A 20,896-nucleotide genomic window follows, 5' to 3' on the forward strand; every position below is an offset into this window, starting at 1 on the left:
CCGGAGGTACACGCTTGAGGGGGACCTGGGGGACCGGAGCAGCAAAAGGATACGGCACGCTCCTGGCACTCTGGAAGAGGCATACCATCTAAATCAGAGGCAGAGCCCCCCCTTGAGCACCTGGGGCACCCCCTCCCCCCTTCACCACAGCCCGGAGGAAGTACAAAGGCCCAAGAGGGAGCGGGTTCCCATAACCGGGGCGTGTGCCCGCCTTCGGAGGAGAGGGGCTCAACTTGAATATCTGCAACGCAGCTGCGGATAGAGCATCTCCTTATCGGTGCAGGTCCCATAGAACTCGCTTAGGGGGCGCAGGGGCCCTCCTTATGTGGGACTGATCCGGAATGCCCCATGGACTTAACCTTATCCTAGACACCCCATACAAGTGCACCTTGCAGTTGGCGGAGTCGCATGGACTGGACGTCGAGGCTCGCAGGCTACGACTACACCTCGAGGGCTGACCCGAGGACAGAGGGCCACAGAGACCAGGCCGGGGAAAGAGGAAGACTCAATGGCAACAAAGAAGAATGTGGCCTCGATAATGGACGAGATCAGAAGCATGAGAGCAGACATAGGCTGAAAGGTGGAAAAGATCACACAGAGGATGGACAAGATCGAGGAGAGACTCCAGGTGGTGGAGCACAATCAGTCCTTACTGGATATAATGGAAACCCAAATTGCTGTGAGGATGACCGGAATTGAACGGAGAGATGCCGAGATCTCCCTGAAAATGTACTGAACAGAGAGAGGAGAAACAATCTCAGGATCTTCGGGATACCGGACAAGGAAGGAAAGACGGAGAGAGACCTGAAAAGTACTCTTTACGAAATCATAAAACTCATTTTGGGGAATGACTCCATAGACAAACCCAAGATCGAAAGGATAAATAGAGTGGGTGGCCCCCCTGGGGGCCCAGATCTGTCCTAGTTTGCTTCTACAATTACCCAGACAAGGTCAAAAGTCTCGAGAGGGCAAAGAAGGTGGGACCCGTCACCTACAGCGAATCCAGAATCACCATTTTTCAGGACTTGTCATCTCTGAACCTTGCCATAAGAAGGCTCTGCCAGCCCCTCACCAAGTGGCTCAATGACAAAGGCATTCGATACTGATGTGGGTTCCCGTTCTCAATTACTTTTAAAATCGGCGGACACAGACATAAATTGATTACTGAGGAGTAGATCAACAGAGCCAAGAACAAACTCCTGGGGGACGCACAGTCTCCCTTGGGCTCTCAGGAGACAGGCGCTGAGGGGAGATAGTGGCAGCTGAAGGGCCCAAGAAAGAAACTTATTCCTGGGACCTGGAAATACAGGAAACTGAGTACATCCGTGTCTTCTGGAACTTCAATTATCCTAGAAGCTGGCTCATAGGTTTATAAATCAGCCCTGAGGTCAGAAGAGGGTGGGGTGGAAATGATAAAGGGCCTGACCGCAATACATATACTGATGCACTGAGTGATTTGGGGATGGTGGGGTGCAAGGGGTGTAGGTGCGTTGATGCGATTGCACGCTGTTGATCTCAAAGGGAGAAATTGGGGGGAGATTGGAGGCTCAAAGATTCAAAGATGCTATTGGAAAAAACCTGCATGATAGGTCAGGTGGTGGTTCGGCCACATCCTAGGATAGATCTGGGGGCGTGCCGAACACCAGGGGGGAGTTTCTGGGTGGCCGTTTGTGGTGGGGTTGGAGGGGAGATAGGGATTGGGGGACGTTGGCTCTTAGTTACGTTGAGTTTTGGTATGGTTCATGACAATGCGCGCACTTTACAGCGGCATAGCGAGTGGAGGGGCATTGACAGATGCGATAACATGATGACAGTGCCTGCTGATGAGCAGCAAATGGGCTTCCTGAGGGGGTGTACCCTCAATGTAAAGGGCCTTGATTCCCCAACAAAGAGATCATTGGTGGCGAGGGAATTACCATAGGTCAGGGCTCGACATCTTCTTGCAGGAGACGAAATGTATGAAGCGGGAAGAGCGGAGGATCCTGAATGGTACGGTGGGACACGAAATTTGGGGCTCTGGCCCTGCAGGAGGGCGGGAGTGGGTATCCTGGTACGCAAGACACTCAGAATTGTGGTCTCAAAAGCTTGGTAAGATGTGGATGGGCGGGCCCTCCTGGTCACAGGAAGCGTCCGGAAGGTGAACTTTACATTCACCAAGATTTACGCACCTAACCAGGGCAACTGAGATTTATGAAGGGTACACTCCCCAAGATACTTAGCGATAGGTCAGGACACCTCGTTCTGGGAGGTGACTTTAACACCTGGGCCGATGTGGCAATGGACAGGCAGACTATGCATGGCAGGGAACAGGGGCTCCTGAAGGCTCTCCTTCTCTGTACCTCCTTTGAATCTGGGAAGCATTGCTCTCTTAATTTCTCCTTGAACAATCTTATGGCCTTGGTAAACCTGAAATGGTTTCTTTCTGTGGTTTTGTAACAATACCTTGTCACCTTGGAATTTTGGGTCTATCACCGGTGATAAATCATTAATCCCATATTCTCATGCTAACCCTAACTAGGCTGCTCGCATATATATGTATTAGGGGGGTGGAATCAATATTAGGTCCATGGGTATCAGTCTTGTTTCACCTGGAGGAATTATTTCATCCTTACTGCTACAGATATCGAACCCGATAGAGCCTTTAGTGGCTACTGAGGGCTCCGATGCTCTGGCACCCAACCTCTCAAATTTCAAGGTCCCCCTACTTGCCTCAGTTGAGCTGCATACCACAACTGACACCATCTGTGAAGGCATCATGAAAAAGGACACAGACAACAGATTCTGAATTCAAAATAACCAAGTTTAATAACTTAAATGTCAGGATGGAAAAAGGGCCTAACTTGTCCTATACTTAGGTGGGATTTCCCTACCTAAATAAACTTGAAAGTCTGAGTCAAAGAGCTGAATTCAGTGCAAAACCTATCCTTGCCCTCACAACTATAACTATACAATGTATAGGGATGTCAGAAACCAAAAAGAAAAGTGTTCAATACAACTTCCTGAGCTTCTTCCAGCTCACTGCTCTCTTCCAACTTCTTTTTTGTTTTATAAAACAGTCCAGCAAAGTAAACTCTCAATATTCCCTTTCTGAGAATTAGAATGTAATAGCCTCTTCAGGTCTCAGGGTTTCCTTCCCCAAGTCAGAACTCAGGGTTCCCTTCCCCAAGGTCCAAGTGTCACAATACAAAAAGAAACACAAAATGTCTTTGTCTTCTGTAGTTTAGTTGAATTTAGTTTTCAAGTGTACAGTTCAGATAATTGTGTAGCTTTCCTACAAGTTGATATTGTCACTATAAATGAGGCTTCTGTAGCCTTTGTTTGCCTGTTCTTTTCACATCCTTTTATATTGCGGCATAGTGTGATTGGTTTATAATTATATTCATTTTAGCACTTCAATGTATAATGATTTGTATTGATTTAAAGTTTCTCTCCTTAAAATTTCAACTGTTTAATTCTGTTTAGTAGTAAAGTCTTTGCTCTGTGTAAATGCAAGTCAATAATTAGACTTCTGGCTTAGGGTTTGTTTTCCCTTCATATGGAGTTCAATAATTGTTCTTTACACTTTAAATGCATAGTTCAATGTGCAGAGGCCTTCGAAAAAACGTGTTTCTTGCCACACGCGACCACTCCGATGCAAGATATTCCCTTTTATTCAATATTGAACCAATGTAACTGTTCGTTGGGGTTCAGAGACTTTTGAAAACATATTCTTTGTCACACGCGACCACTGTGAAAATATTTCCCTTGGTTGTATTGTTAACAGATATAGTTGTTAATGTTCCTTTAATTGAGCAATTGACTGTTCGGATGCCTTTGAAAACATGTTTTCTACTGCACGCAACTACTCCGATGCGATTTATTTCAGGAAACGCTTCAGTTCATAACCGCGCCCCGGGTTTCTCAAGCATTAGAAATTCACTGGTCACTTTGATTGCTTGTGCTGCAGCACAGATCACACAGCTTTCTTTTTTCTGTGTTGGGGCTCTAGTACCTGCCCCTCAGACACTCCTGGGATGGTCCTCCACCACAGGGGAACGAGCACGTTCAATGTAAAGTAATGGGGCAGCCTTCTTGAACGGCTCCTTTCAGCTTTCTTACTCTGATCCCAAAAGTCCCCACTCCCGAGCCATATTCAGTGTTCTGCTGCCTGCACCGACCTCCTGGTCTACTTCTGTTGATTTGCTCTCCCACTGGGCTCCATTTATACACCTACAGCCCCTTGACTGTCTGCAGGTGTGGATGATTATTCAGCCCTGCCTGACATTAAAGGGACATGCCTAACCTTTACTACTCTTAGCAGGCATCTTCCTCTTCCCAGTACTAGAGTGATAAAACAGCATAGTCTTCGTTGCTCTTGGTTGCCTATTGTTCGTCCCAGTACTGTCAAGTGTCAATTGTGGAGAAATGAGGTGAATTGGCTTACAATAACCCATAAGGTTGGGGAATGGTTGGTTTGGTTGTTAATAGGAAAATGGGGATACCATGTCTCGCCCAAGGGCACCCCACTGCCAATTCCCAAGGATCCTCCACCCAGGTGATCCTCCCTTGCTTCTCTGCCCCCAGGGTCGGGATCTAATAGCGATGGCCTTTTCCTGGCCACCTGCATAGAGGAACCAAGGGCTCCAGGAGCGAGAATACCCTTCGGTTTCTCACAGAGGTTTGATTAAAAATGTTTTCAGTCACCTGAATATCTCTTTTGAGTGGTAGAAAGGATAGTGATGAGATTTGACGGGTTGGGAGGACGAGCTGATTTTCAGATACAAAAGCACATAGTGAAGAATTGGGAGAGAGGTTGGGAATAGAAAAGAAGATATGAGCGTGTGCATTTTATTTTATTTGCATTTCTAAAGCGCACAAACTGCACTCGGGCATCGAGGCGCTGTTACAGAATACTCACTTGACATAGGTTCAATATTGAAGATGCAGTTAAAAGATTGGCTACAGACATTGCACATGTTCCAGGGTTACAGGGCAACAGTAGGGCAAGTGCACGTTGACTTGAGTAAGGTGGTTTTCTGAGCCTTTCTGAAGGCTGTGAGGGAGGTTTCAGATCTCAATTTAGGTGGCAGTGAGATCCAGAATGTTGGTACTAATACTTCAAAACTCGACCCACCGGCTTTGGTTCTGTTAAAGGCAGGAATTAAGAGTTGGTGTGTGTACATGTCCCATTTTGGTCTGAGTGTCTGCACTTGGTGTATTCGTTCTGTTAGGTAGGTGGGAACAGATAGGGATAGGCATCTATGGGTGATAGTGAGAGTCTTGAACAAGATGCACTCTTTGACAGGGAGCCAGTGGGCATTTTGTCTTGCTTGGGAAATGTGCTCCCGCCTGGGGATACTGAGAGCTGCTCTCAGCGTGTTGTTCTGTGTAATTTGTAATCTGTTGAGGTTTTTGGCGGAGGTGCCCAATAGGAGGACGTTGCAATAGTCCAATTCTGCACCTATAGTGTCCCTGGCATTGTTGAGGCAGTTTTCAGTGTAGAGGTGGGGTAGTACAGCATTGATAATTTTAGTTGAGTGCTGCTGCAGAGGACATATAGCTTACTTGTCTATCCATGGACAAAGTTGAGTCTAGGTAAACTCCCATACTTTTTACAGAAGCGCAAACTGTGATTTCTATTTTGAAGTTGCAGTATTTGCCGTCTAATTGTTTTAGGGTTTCCTTAGGGCCAACCAGTACAATCTCTGTCTTGTCCCCATTGAGACAGAGGCCATTTGTTGCCATCCAGGCCTGGATGATAGCATAAGTATATTGCAAGGTTTTTAGGTCTTGCTCGTAATCACCAGCTAGTGGGAGAAAAATTTGTGTATCATCGGCATAATTGGTGAAAGTTATGCCAAATCCTTCTAGGTCGTTAAAGAGTGGTAGGGGGAATAGGTTGTAGAGCATAGGAGGGGTGCAGGAACCTTGTGGTGCGCCACAACTAATGGGGGAGGGAGTGGCTGATGCCTGGTGAGAAAACCCTCATGGCTCTGCCCTCCAGAAAGGATGCAATCCAGGTAGTGGCCTCAGTGGAGAAGTGGGCAGTGTCTGTGAGGTGATTCTTTAGGACCTTGTGGTCCACCAGGTTGAACGCTGCCGACAGATCGAGAAATAGGATTGCAGATTTGCTCTTGTCCATATTTCTTAGGAGTTGGTTTTTTAAGTCGCAGCGCTGATGCCGTGCCATTCCGTGGACGAAAACCAGATTGTCTCTTTACCAAGATGTTGTGTAATTCCAGGTAGGCTTGGATCTTTAGATTCGCAGCCTTGTCCAGAATGTTCAGCAGGAAAGGCACAGTGGCAATGGGGCTATAGTTGTTGTTTAGGGAGTCAGGGCCTAGAGTGGGCTTTTTTAGCAGTGGCCAAACCCATGCTTCCTTAAGGGAGGAGTGTACCGAGTCAGAAGTAAATGATGCATTAATAAAGGTTGTAATGAAGGGTGCTAGTGCTTCAGAACAGTCTTTGATTATGTTTGGACAGATGTCACCTTTGCATAGTGAAGGTTTTATTTGTTTCATGATTAGTAAAACTTCAGGAATGGGTACATTTCTGAAGGTAAATGGCGATGGGGACTTGCTGCCAGGAGGGGTAGGGAGTTTAGATGTAGATGCAGTGTGTGTTGTGCTGGTGACCTTTGGTAAGTTGTTAAAGCTGGGTGTGATTTTCTTTTGGAGTAGGTTGATTTTGTTCAGCATAGCATTTTGGATGACGTTGCACCATTTCTTGTCTTTAACGGTTTGATGTTTGGACGAGGGAGGAACGACCAGCTCATTGAAGATGGCGAAAAGTTCTTGAGAGTGGGATTTGGCATTGTCAATTCTGGTGTTGTAGGCAGCGGCTTTAGCTGTGACAATGGAATTTTTGTATTGCTTAGCAATTGATGGGTAGGAGTCCCGAATGGAGCCCGAAGGGCAGGATTGCCATCTGTTCAGGGCGTGTCTTTTGAGTGCTTTTAGGTCGAGTAGCTCTTGGTTGTACCAAGAGTTAGTGTGAAAGATCCTTTTTGCTTTTTTTTCCTTTAGTGGGGCAATGGTGTCAACTACCTCTTTGATAGTGGTATTGTGAAGATCGGCCAATTCAGTAGGATTTTCTAGGAGAGGGAGGATTCTTTCTTTAGTGAGCAGTTTTTTTGACCTAGCTAGAGCAGCTAGCATAGGAAGGATTTGTAATTATGCAGCAATTGTAGGGATGTGGAAGTGGATGTGATGGTTGAGATGGTTGTCCGTCCATGGCCGTGGGGTATTGGAGCAAGGTAGATAAGGTGCATTGTCATAGTGTTGTTGTGCGAGAAGGAGATTTTTACAGAGAGGGCGTCAACATTCTCTGTGTGAACAAGGGAGAGATGGTAATAAGTGCAACGGGATAGTCGAGATTAGTTGATTCTTAATTTTTGCATCAAACACAGAGATACAGTTTAGGCCTAGAGTGACCAAAGAATTAAAGTTTAGGTCTGTATTGACCGATAATCACTGTTTAGCCCGGTAGCGAAGATATGTGTGTGTTTTGGGTGACAATGATGGGTGTAGGTTGCATGGGGGGGGTGAATGTAGGGGCTCAGGAGAGAGGGTTGTAGAGTCGTGGCTTACAATACCTTGTAAATGATGGCAGTTGCATTTTCATTGACAGGTCAAGGAGATTGAGCAAGGCAAATAAGTGTTTCACATTTCCACCTGCCCTGGTATTTCCTTTCTCTGCAATAGGAGAGGATGCTGAATTGATATGTGGACGTTAAGTGACACATGTTTTGTCTCACTATTCTCCAGCATGGGGTCTGGCATGGATTCACATGCTCATGAATATTCCCCGTCGTCAGGCCGGGAATCCTCGGTATAGAAAAAATCAGTATCAGTTTCGTTTCGGATCTGTCTTTCTCAGTAGTAACCAATCACTGGTCTCTGGGTCATACTGCCCCCAGCCAATGACTGCCCTCTCCCTAAGCCCCTCCCCTGGCAGCCATCCTCAGATTTTTACCGCACGTTCAAGTGTTGGGAGTCCTCGTGCTTAGCTCTCGAGCTTTTGCTGCGTTTTCACGCTTTTTTCAGGAGATTTTCTCATTTTTTCGGTTAAAAGAGCCTCAAGCTCCACCGTTTCTACTTCCGATCAACGGGGATCCGTTTCGGAGTTTTCTACGCCCCTCAAGGGTGAAGATTTCGTCGAGTTACGCTTTTGGAGGACCACGAGCCAACGCTCTGGTTCGGGTAAGAGGAAGTCCGAGAACCCGGCAAAGCTTCTGGAGAGGCCCCGGTCGATCTTGAAGACTCCGGCAGAGGGGGAGCGAGGCTCGGACCCTCCCCCGAAGGTGAAGGCCCCGGGCGTACAGAAGGTGACGTTGGCCATGATTCACCCTGCTAGGACCTCGATTGAGGATGTCGCCGCGGCCCTGGCTCAGCCTGTGGAGGCTACACCAGTGGAGGCTCCCTCAGGTAGCAGAGTCTCCTTGCCACCGCGGAGGGAGTCGTCTTTCAGGCCCATCGAGAAGACCCCCACAAAGTCCTCGTTGGAAAAAGGGGGGAGGGGGTGGTGGCCGTCATGGATACGGACACAACCTCTGAAGAGGAGCTCATCCAAGTCGTGGAGGAGACACAGCCCATCGGGAGGGATCCCGACGAGGGCGACGGTGACGCAGACGAGGCTCCTCAAGAGCCCTCGCGCCCGTCCTTTCCGGCACTGCAGGACACTTCGGTGGCCATTTTGTCAGCCATCCAGTCCTTATGCTCGGAGATAAGGACTAGGTTGCCCCTTCCCCCGACGGAGGAGCCTGAGCCAGACCCGACGGAGGATCCGGAGCCAGGACCTTCGGGGAGCCCACCGCCTAAGAGGAGGAGGACGCATCCTAGGCCTCTTCTCCCGCCTCTGTGGCCTTCTCTGCCTTCCCCCCGGTCCACTACCCACAGGGATGATACAGGCATGGACACAACTACGACGGGTACGGATGACGACGGAGGTGACGACGGGACGTGTCCCCCGTCGCCTCCTGCCCGGGCGTCCCCGCCTGACAAGATTGGATCCTTCCATGCAATGATCTCCAGGGCATCCGAGCTCTTCCAGCTCTGCCCCGAGGAAAAGAAGAAGGAGGGGTTCCTTTACCAGCGGCGCAAGGCTAAAAGGAAGACGGTCCTCGCCGTACCGCCTCTTGATGACATCTGGGATGAGGGGCTCGCCTTCCTCAAGACCCTGCCACGGCTCCTGCGAAGAGGGACCAGTACGAGAAGAAGTACCGGGTCCCCGACGCTGCCCCCTTGTGCCTTAAAGCGCAACCTACCCCGGACTCGGTCGTCTCGGCGGCGGCCAAGAAGAAAGCGGGGGCGGGGGGGGCATCGGCCTCGACTTCAACCTCCCCTCCGGACGGCGAGGGTAGGAAACTGGATGCGATGGGACGACGGGTCATCTCATCTGCAGCGACGACCATCAAGGCGGCCAACGCCCTGGCCATCGTAGCCTGCTATGACAGGGAGTTGTGGTTTAAGATCGCCCCTCTGTTGGACTTCCTTCCGGATGCCAAGAGGGCTGAGGCCCTGGAAATCTTGCAGGAAGGTGAGATTGCCTCGGACCACGCCATTACGGTGGCTACGGACATCGTCGACACCGGTTTCCGTCAGTTGGGCAACCGCGTTTGCCGGAGACGACGAGGATGGCTCAGGGCGACGGATTTCCGCCAGGACGTTCAGACCAAGGTTTTGGACTTGCCTTTCGATGGGAACAACCTTTTTGGCAAGGCGGTTGATGAATCCCTTCAGGCGATCAAGATGGACACGGAGACGGCCCGTGCACTGGGGGTGCTCCAACAGCGACGGCCGTCCTTTCGGAGCTCCGGAGGCAGACAGGGTGCCTCCAAGGGAGCCGGCAGCAGCTCCTCTACTTACCGTCAAGCGGCAAGGTCTTCGTCGCAGGAGGCTTACAGGGGATGCGGCAAGTCAGGTGGATCCCGCCGTCGTCGCCAAGGTGGTCAAGGAGGCAAAGCGGCCTCCAAGCAGGATTGAACCATCCGTCAGGTCGGGCCCCCACCGAAGCACCCCGGTGGGAGGCCGGCTGACGAAGTTCATCGGCGTGTGGGAGTCCATCTCCACCGACCGTTGGGTGCTGGACGCCCTGGCCCTGGGGCACGCCCTCGAGTTCCAGAAGAGGTGCCCACGCATTCCTCCCGTGGCCAGGAAGGAAAATCACGTCCCTCAACTGCTGTTGGAAGTACGGGCGATGCTCAGGAAAGGTGCCATCGAGCTCGTCCCGAAAAGGCTTCGGGGCTCCGGAGTTTACTCAAGATACTTCCTCGTGAGGAAGAAGACAGGAGGATGGCGTCCCATCCTGGACCTGCGACGACTAAACAAATACACCAAGGCACAGAAGTTCTGGATGGTCACCCTCCAGCACGTGCTGGGACAGCTGGAGGAGGGCGATTTCCTGTCATCGTTGGATTTGGAGGATACTTACTTCCACATCCCTATTCTAAAGAGGCACCGAAAGTTCCTCAGGTTCGTGGTCAAAGGGCGGCATTACCAGTTCAAGGCCCTCCCGTTCGGACTAAAATGGGCACCCAGGGTGTTCACCAAGTGCCTAGCACCAGTGGCGGCTCGGCTGCGCCTGCATGGGATCCACGTCTACCCCTACCTGGACGACTGGCTCATACGGGCAAGGACAAGGGAGCTTGTCGTGGAACACACTGCGAAGTCCGTCCAGCTGCTCACGGACCTGGGGTTCTCCATCAACTTTCCAAAATCCCACCTGGTCCCGTCGCAAGTCGCCCTGTTTCTGGGAGCACAGCTCAACACAGTGGCGCGGCGGGCCTCACCGTCGGAGGAAAGGATAAGGACCATCCTAGGAAAGGTGCAATGTCTACTGGCCACGGACGTGGCCAAAGTGAGGTCTATCAAGTCCCTCCTCGGAATGATGTCCTCCTGCATTTATCTGGTGCCCCATTGCAGACTTCGGATGCGGCCCTTGCAAGAATTCCTCAACGCCCACTGGATCCAGACGACGGGCAGCTTCGAGGACAGGATCTCGCTCGACGAAACGTTCCGTCAGGCGATACGATGGTGGGGTGTCCGCGCTCATCTGACAGCGGGAACAGGCTTCCTAGCCCCGGCCCACCAGGTGACGGTGACGACGGATGCCTCCCTGGAAGGTTGGGGAGCGCACACCGGGGGCCTCCACGCGAGAGGCCTTTGGTGCTCGGAGGAGAAGACTCTCCACATCAACATCTTGGAGCTCCGCGCAGTGTTCTGGACCCTCGGGTCCTTCCTTCCGTCCCTCAAGGGCAAGGTGGTGAGGATCTTCACCGACAACACCACCACGATGTTTTACATTCGGAAGCAGGGCGGAACCAGATCCCCTGCCCTGTTCAAGGAAGCCCAGGATCTGTGGCATTGGGCCATCGCACAAGGGATGTTTCTGGTACCCTTTCATCTGGCAGGGATAAAAAACACCATCGCCGACTCACTCAGCAGGGAGCTGCGCTCGTGCCACGAGTGGGAACTGCGCCAGGATCAAGTGGACCGACTCTTCCGACGATGGGGCGAACCCCAGATCGATCTCTTTGCGACGGCGGCGAACTCCAAGTGCCGGAGTTTCGCCAGCAGGTTTCCCCAACTGAGGAGCATGGGCGATGCTTTCTCGTTCCCCTGGGACGGCCTGTTCCTTTATGCATTCCCGCCGTTGCCGTTGCTACTCCGGCTCGTCAACCAGCTCAAGAGGTCCTGGTGCAGGAAGATCCTCGTCGTACCGGCGTGGCCGAGGCAGATCTGGTTCCCGGACCTTCTGGACTTTCAGCGTCCACACCAGTCAAGCTACCGGCGGACGCGGATCTTCTCTCCAGAGAAGGAGGCTCCATTCTTCATCACGAACCAGAGTCGCTGAACTTGCAGGCCTGGCTCCTGCAGCACTAGAGTTTGGAGGATACGACATCCCGGCTGACTGCAGAGAGGTTCTTGCAAAGGCCAGGGCATCCTCAACTCTCAAGTGCTACGGACACAAATGGAAGAGGTTCTCTGTCTGGTGCCGAGCACAGAAGATTAACCCTCTGCGGATTACGGCCCCTCAAGTATTGCCGTACCTACTGTCTTTGGCCAAGGCTGGCCTATCTCACGCCTCCATCAAGGTACATCTGGCTGCCGTCTCACGTTACACCAGAACTACAGGACGGGCGTCCTTGTGGTCTCATCGTCTGGTGAAGGAATTTATGAAAGGACTGTTCCGATCATTCCCGCCGGTGAAGGCCCCTGCCCCGGCGTGGGAGCTCAACGTGGTACTAACTAGGCTCATGGGGGCCCTATTCGAGCCTATGCATTTAGTGCCGTTGAAGTTTCTGTCGTGGAAGACAGCATTCCTCGTGGCCATCACCTCTGCACGACGAGTGGGAGAGATCCAGGCCCTGTCTTGCAAGCCTCCATACTTGACTTTTCACGACACGAGGGTGGTGCTGAGTACGCACCCCTCCTTCATGCCCAAGGTGCCGTCGGACTTCCACCTCAACGAGCACTTGGTGTTGCCAGTTTTCTTCCCGTCGCCTTCGTCACCGGCTGAGAGGACTCTGCACTCGCTAGATGTGGCTAGAGCGTTGAAGTTCTACGTGGACCGCACGAAGAGTTTCCGGAAGACATCACAGCTATTTGTGAACTTTGGACCCGTGAATCAAGGGAAGGCTCTCTCGAAGACCTCCATTTCCAGATGGCTCTCCGGCTGCATCATGCACTGTCACCGGTTGGCAAACCGATCGATGCCCGGCCTTTCGAGAGCCCATTCGACCAGAGCGATCGCTGCTACTACAGCGTTCCTGTCTGGTGTGCCCCTGCTCGACATCTGCAGGGCTGCTACGTGGAGGTCGCCGCACACCTTCACGAGATTCTACTGCGTCGACCGGGATTCCAGGGAGGAGTCCAGAGTCGGCCAGGCAGTGCTGCGCAACCTGTTCGCCTAAGGTGAGTCTGGTGAGGAGGTAAGAGTTGCTTAATGTTGAGTTGTTGTATTGCTTGATATTGAGCCTGTGCCAACTCCCGTGGTTGTGCATGTGTATACTGCTATGTATTCTTATATTCATGAGCATGTGAATCCATGCCAGACCCCATGCTGGAGAAGGAACAAGTTACTTACCTGTAACTGTTGTTCTCCAGCATGGGTCTGGCATGGATTCACATGCGAACCCTCCTGCCTACCCCTCTGCGGCTCTTCACTTGGTCATACTGCCACTTCATGTGCTACCAAATCTGAGGATGGCTGCCAGGGGAGGGGTTTAGGGAGAGGGCAGTCATTGGCTGGGGGCAGTATGACCCAGAGACCAGTGATTGGTTACTACTGAGAAAGACAGATCAGAAACAAAACTGAAACTGATTTTTTCTATACCGAGGATTCCCGGCCTGACGACGGGGAATATTCATGAGCATGTGAATCCATGCCAGACCCATGCTGGAGAACAACAGTTACAGGTAAGTAACTTGTTCCTTCTTATTATAGCTGTTTATGCTGACAATAAGAGCTGCTGTGCCTTAGTGCTGCCAGTTTTGTGCTTGCTGGGTCCTTGAATGGTTTAGGATTTAGCATGTTGTGCTTTATATCTTGAGGGGGGGAACAAAACCTTACGGTGCAGGGTGGTTGGACTCTCTGTTCATAGGGTTAGGGCCTCAGTGCTAAGGGGCACATTGTCCGTAGCTCTTTCTCAAAGCTTTAAAGTGACAACACATTATTTAGAACTATCTCTGTGCCCGCCTGGTGGTGTAAGCCTTTTACTAACCAGACTGTGAAGAGGGGAGGGCAAAGACTAAGAACAAGAATCAACAAGAAAATGCAGGTATATCTAGGAGATAAAAAAAATCATCCATGGCACACAACCTAGGTTGAAGGCACTTAACAATGTAGATTAGTATCTGCAGAGAAGCCGGTCAAGTGGCACAGCAAGTACAGCGCTCGCTTTGACATCCGTGCAGAGCCTGCTAACGCAGGTTCGAATCCCGGCAAGGCCAACCTTAGCCTTTCATCCTTCCGAATTCGATAAATGAGCACCACACACCGTGGGTAATAATAAGCAGCGCTCAGATACCTGAGGGTTCGTAGCGCTATATAAGTGCCAAATTATTATTATTATTATTATTATTATTATTATTATTATTATATTTCTTGATGTCTGGAAAAACCTGAAGTCCCATTAGTTTTCAATAAAAACGGATGCAACTAGAAGTGGTAACTTACTGATAAGTGGATTTTCTGAATGCCCTCTCAGGGCTTAGTAAGATCATCCTGTCAGTGGCTCACAGGGGCATCCCTCATGTTGTTCCCCATTCTCCAAGGGAAAGATGGGAAAAGCAGTCAAGGTTTCATTCTTAGCTCTTAGGTGGGTGGGTGGATGGATGTCAACAATGTACAGTTGGCATACATGTTAACAATAGCGCAATGCCCAAACACTCTGTATTAGAAATGAATCTACATTAAAATGTACATACTATATTTAAAAAATCAAGCAAAGGGAACACCAAATGACAAATGAAACCAGAAAGAAAAAAAAACGAACAGGTAAGCAACATGTTTAATCTTTTTGGTGTCCCTATGGCGCCACCCCACTGTCTTTATTTCTCGATTTCTTAAATATAGTCTTTACCTGTTGATATATATTAGTATTGTTTAATTGACCATATATTTTCAGTAATATACAGCGTGGGCATTTACCCATGCCTGCACAGCAACCATCAACAACAAGGATTCCAGATTATCCTTGTATTCAATGATGTGGGGTTTGATTTTAAGTCGTATTTTGATCGCATTCTTTGCATAGTCTATTTGAGCAATTGGATAGCCATGGGTTCTAGGGCAATCTAAACTCTACTTGCTGCTACAAAGTCCTCAGCGCGTGCAAATACTCCTAATACCTTAATTAAGTAATATATTGTACAAACCAGGCTGAATCATGCTTGCATCTCCTGAAGCACTCACTGATGAATTCAGAATTAAAGTGATTGTTGCTAATATCTATGTTGTCTTTCTTTCCCGGATTTTCCTTCTACCCATGTTGAGGAAAAAGCCCCCAAGAGTTTCTAAAACGGTTTCCAAATGTTTTTTCAGTTGCAACACAAGTGCTTTGGATCTAAAACCTCCACAATTATTTTCAGATGTTCTTGGAGCTACATTTGAACCTGCAGAATAATGCAAGCTTTTGTTTGTAAATTCACTTATTGAGAATTTGTCTTTGTATGTTTCCTGATGTCAAAGGATTTTGCAAGGGTACACAAAGTTAGAACGCTACCATATTCCAACATTGCGTTAGTGACAATTGCTGAAGATGGAATGTGAAATTGTTATTTCAGACTGATCTGGTTCTGAAATTGCAAAGCATGTGTGCACTTTCTGAAAGTTCAACGTTTCTCATAGATTCTCATTCTGTTATTCCTGTTCTTCGTTCCCTTGTGTTTCTCCAAGATCCATACCACTTCACATTCATCTTCTGTACCTATGCTTGCTAAATATGATTCCTGCTGACTCTTGTCACCAAACCTGCAGTAAATTTGCAATTTATTGTACTTTGCTATATTAAAATACTGTATTGCATATATATTTCAATACTTCAAAATATGAAAGTTAGAATAGGCTCTCACATCAAAGCAAATGTGATCACCAAACAAGGAAAAGTTATGCATTTGAAATACCAACAGATGGAAGTACTGGATTGTTCAGAGAACACTTGTATCCCAAATCCTTCACTGAAAATGGAACACAAAAACATAACTTTACATTGCGAGTAGGTCTTCCCTTTGTTCGCCACTGGCCCACTGATGGTTTCTCATCTTTCTGCTCTGGCACAGAATCCTGACATTGTATTAGTCCATTACCTGAACGTCCCAGCCATTGAGGATTGCGGCAAGATTTGCGGGCCCATTCTCTGCTCCATCAACAGCGACAGGAAGGAGTGGCTGAAGTGGTCCAAGGAGGAACTCATCAATCAACTGAAACCCATGTGTAAGCAAATCCCCCTCACTAGCCCAACACTAGATCAGACAAAAGCATTCCTGTATAATGAACCTGTGATGTCATTTGTTGTAGCAAAAAGGTTTTTAAAAGAGTACTGGTTTGGAAGAGCATAGATTCTGTTGAAGGCATGATGCCTTTTATTGATGAATGCAAGTGATCCACATCTTACTAATATTTGGGACCTCGCTTTTGAGGGGCTCTGCAGGGTCCTTGGGTGCATATTTCCTTTTTCTCTACAATTGGCTGTGCTCACATCCATAACCTTAGTAATGTCTGTTGCACCTCTAGGGAAGATGTTTGGGCGTTTATGAACACAGGACAGATGCCATAATGTGTTCATACTGATTGCGTTAATGCAATAAAAAGTATCACCCCCTCCATTCTCTAGGATCTTTATAAATGTCATAAAGGTGCCCAAGCCCAGTGTGTGCAGAGAAGGATCAAAGGTCCCACAGTCATATAGATCTGGTAGGTGTCTCAGTTTAGACAAATAGTCCTGATGTGTGCATTGCACACAATATGAATGCTTTGTGCATGACTATGGTGGAAGAACACTTTCATCACTTGACTGTCGGCTAACGCATCTGAAAGGCTAAAACTTCCAAGTGATTTGAGGAACCACCTGACATTGTTCATGCTTGATGAAATGGTGCAAAGGTACACAGGCAAGGAATTGGCCATCTTTTTGTACCATTAAGAAAATCGGGTAACATTTATTGTTTGCACTTGCTACGATGATTGCACTTGCTGCATAGTTAGTGTTAGTTTCACATGGTTGTACACATTTTTACACTACACAGATCTTTTTCCGGTCAAGGTTCTAAATGTATTCAATAGACAATGGATCTATTTTTTTTAAATAGCATAATTTAAGATTATTAGATGTACTTGTTGACGTCTGATTTTCTCACTAGTATCGCACCAAAATCATGGTTATTCTGATGGCATTTTCTCCTCAGATTCCCACCATCTGAGTTCTCCCAGTAGTGTACTAGAACCTGGAGTTCTTTCCTTCAAAGGTAAGAAAACAATAATTTCCATCTTCACTCATTCACACCATATCCTCCTTTTCACCACAGGCCTCTCTATCTGCTGTTGCTGGGCCTCTCATTAAACTCCTATTAATGGACAAGAGCTGCAGAACCGTTACTTGTTTTGCTTGGTCTGTGGTTTTTCATTACATTAAAGTCTATGACTAAGAAGGTTCAATTTTGATTTTGAATTGGATTTTCACTTTTTATGGAGCTGTTGACCATCTGCTTTCGGTTATCCGCATATAGTATCCATTTTACAACAGGTCTATAGAGATGTTAATTTGAACCTCCTGTTTCACCATTCATGTATTTTTAGTAACAATTTTTAACTGAAGATGAAACAAGGTCCACGTTCTTGGAATATCGAAACATCCTTTTCCATAACCATCTGCTTTCTTAACTCTCAAGTGGAGCACCTGAACAATTAGCTTGTCGTACTTTCCAGAGTGTAATCCCCCACACCCATTGACTACTAGGTTCATGTTCCCACCCCTCCCACCTAATTGATACACTACATCAGTATGATCCTCAGACCACTCCAGCCATACCAGAGCAACGGATATCGATTTTTTTCCTTCCTACTAAGTGCATCACTGTTACTCCATCTACAGTTTGCCAAATGCCACTTCCCCTATACCTTATAATGTTTACTTTGGCACGCCTTTACTTTTAAAATTCCATCACTTGTCCAGTCCAGACCTTTCCTCCTAGACTGTAGATGGCTTTTGAGCCCGCCATCTTTGGGCAATATCTCTCTTAGCGATCTCATTGCTGTAAAAAAGCTTTTCATACCTGGAGTATGCCGTTTCCCCACACATTGAGTAACGCCAGCTTGGGATCCCTGTCAAAACCGCCCGCTGAGGGTACTTTTCAGCTTAGCAAAGATCTCACCTCATTATATCTTTCAAAAACTTGACCAAACTCCAGACAGTCCAGAATAATGCCCTTAGGGCAGTCACTGGCATTCCCAAAAGGGAACACTCATCTGAAACCAGGAAGCAAGTGCACTGCCTCCCCATTAAAGAGAGGGTAGTCTTCAAAGCTCTCGTTCTAACACATAAATGTGTCCACAAACGGGCACCCCTGTACCTGGCTCAAAGAGTTGTTAAGCCGGTTCCTACCAGACCCACAAGAACGGCCTACAACAATAGGATATCCGTTCCTAAACCAAGGAGAGTACGTGCAGGAGGATCTAGTTTCCCAGTTCTGGCAGCAACACATTGAAATGCCTTACCCCTCCTCCCCCTCCCCGTTCAGGTCCGAAAGGTCGAATCTCACTTAGCATTCAGGAAGTTAATCAAAACCTTGTTGTTCACCTTTATCCTATGAAGACTGCATCCTCCAGTCTGACTATTTTTGAACTGCTCACTGTAACCAAGAGTCAGTTATCTCTATATAACCAAGAAAACTTCATGTAACTAAGATAATTGTATATCACGCTCACTGTAACCAAGAACCAAGTATGCCTATGTAACTAAGACAACTGCGTGTAAATAAACAATCTCGTGCAACAGCGCCTCAATGCCCTTGGACTGCTGGTGCGCTTTACAAATACAAATAAATAAATAAATTATAGTTGGAACAGGGGCCCCGACAAGTCCATACGCAGAAAGGTGGCCATTTCCTACTTAGGTTTAGCGCAGCTCTCGCCTGTTCTCCTCCACATCTTCCTGCGTATCCAGGAGGATGTGAGCTAATAAATCATCTGCATTCCAGTATTTGAAAAGGAAGTGAAAACCAACCCCAGAAATAATCCTCTGTCCGATGACAATGTTTGATGCAGATAGTAAGATATTTACCTCTATCTTGCTCCATCATTTGGAAAAATGGGCTGTGAGCATGGGAAGGTATAACAAACCTCAAACTGGCTTCAGGAATCTACACAGTACCAATTTTAGCAGCTTTCTCCTTAGGTGCTTACACGGGCACGTTTGGAACGAAAAGTATGATTTTATATACTTTACTTCAATTGATTTTAACATTAGCCTTTGATACATTTAACCGCAACTGCCTATGGAGAAAGTTCATGCTTGGAGATTACCGTGGGGACTTTTGAAATTAGTCATGGTTCTTCGCGAGGACCCGACTATCCAAATATCCTTGGACAAGAATGGCTCTTTGTTCAGGAAAATTCCAACTAAATCTGGATTAACACAGGGGTGCATATTGGCCCCCTACCTCCTCACTTTGTGTGTTAGATTTTGGTGTATCTACCGAGCAGGCCTCGTTTGTACCACCCACACTTGGCTCATGTAGTTTAATTTGGCTCGCCTATGCAGACAATTTTTTATTGATTGACCGCACACCAATCGGTCTACAAGGGTTGCTTTCTAGCTTTTCTATGAACATGGAGAAAACTAAAATCTTCTAATTAACGACACACAAGAGAAAGGCTGTATTTAGATAGAGATTGAATAAAGCCTTTCTGGAGTCGGTTGATAACATACTGTTTTCTGGCTTGCCTGTGGTTAGCAGACCTGATAGACAACATATTATGGATTACCTAAGGCACAAGGCATTGGCACTGGCCTCGCAGATGACCCGTATTCTTTGTAAATACTGCAAATTCAAATGGCTTGTGTCCTCTCACTTATTCCTCATCTTATGATATATCTTCCAGCTGCAGCTGTTTTTGGAATTTTTTTTTGGACCGAGGATGCGTCCATGCGGTCAACTCGATGTCCCTCAAGGGCTTCAATCCCGAGTCGACGTCATCGTCGGTGTGTGTGTGTATATATATATATATTTATATTTGAGGCTTGTGGAATCTGCTTATATCACATGCTATGCATAGGCCGACATCTAGTGGAAGCTGCAGAGTATTAGTTGTTTTCGAAACTCAAAAAGGGACGTCGACAGGGCGTGCCAATAATACTATCCCTAGTGTGACGTCCACTGTACCCATGGTCCTTCACGTGTCGAGGTCCCTCAGATAGTTTTTTTCTGCCATCATGATGGACTCTTAATCGCAGAGTTCCTTTCGCCTGACATTTTTTATTTTTTTTATTTGAGGTTGTATTAGCATTTTTAAAATAAGAACATAACAAGGACCATCAATACATCAGCAATCGACATATCCAATCGACAGCAAATTGTGTCCTAAAAAATCATAACATTACCCCCATCCCATTTTAACCCCCAAAACAACTGATTTCTTGATCCTCTAAAAGATTGGCAATTCCTCAAAGAGATTGCTATGAGTCCACGTCCCTCATTGGGAGACGCTATCCTTAATACCATGGTACCATTGACATTGATCGTCCTACTGTGTCCTGATGATCCTCAATGTAAAGTTCAACAGTTTTAGCAGTTGTAAGCTCCCCTACCTCATTCTTCCATTATCGGTGGGGGAGAGAGTCTCGTATTTCTCACCCCAGCCCTTACACAGCGTCCTGCCCCTCTCCACCCAACCTCCAAGCGGTCTTGATAGCTCACTGCACTTCCCCACCCCACTTTTGTCTAACACCCTCCCACACCGCCCGGAAGGCACCTGCCTCGACGTTTACCAGGGCCGTTAATTTGTCCATTCGAAACATGTTCTTCACTTTGACAAGCCATTCTTCCTTATTTGGAGTGCCGCGTGTCTTCCACCTTTGTACCAGTGCGACCCTCCCTGCCCGCAGCATCGTCTCTCACATTCTGGGATACCTATAAATATGAGTCTCTCGGCGGCAGGCCCAACAGCATTGTTAACGGGTCTTGGGAGAGGAGTTCCCCTGTTAACTCAGCCATGCACCCCCACACGTTGTCGCAGTAGCCCTGTGTGATATTTCAAAATCATTACATGTACTCAGACTCCAATACAGACAAACAAAACTCTTACCTCTCTCTTCTTTGGGATTGATGGTTCTGTAATCTTTTGAAGTAATGGGAAAATACCTAGAAGCAACCCGTATCTCTTGTCGCCCGAACATCGTTCTTATGCTATTGCAAAA

At 47.8% G+C, this 20,896-nt stretch overlaps 1 protein-coding gene across 13 annotated transcripts in view; it reads left to right on the top strand.

The window, feature by feature from the left end:
• The window catches only part of CAMTA2 (calmodulin binding transcription activator 2), a 1,813,542-nt gene that overhangs the window by 572,265 nt on the left and 1,220,381 nt on the right, over positions 1 to 20,896 (top strand). For 8 of the 13 annotated variants that reach the window (XM_069643632.1, XM_069643658.1, XM_069643676.1 and 5 more), the window contains exons 7-8: positions 15,762 to 15,915; positions 16,887 to 16,946. In XM_069643632.1, coding sequence (XP_069499733.1) covers positions 15,762 to 15,915; positions 16,887 to 16,946 — 214 coding nt within the window. The remainder of the gene's footprint in view (positions 1 to 15,761; positions 15,916 to 16,886; positions 16,947 to 20,896) is intronic. The other 5 variants (XM_069643667.1, XM_069643714.1, XM_069643723.1 and 2 more) reach the window with 1 other exon arrangement.

The sequence above is a fragment of the Ambystoma mexicanum genome, chromosome 1p (genome assembly GCF_040938575.1).
Source record: "Ambystoma mexicanum isolate Mex_15411 chromosome 1p, UKY_AmexF1_1, whole genome shotgun sequence".
Taxonomy (NCBI): Eukaryota; Metazoa; Chordata; class Amphibia; order Caudata; family Ambystomatidae; genus Ambystoma; species Ambystoma mexicanum.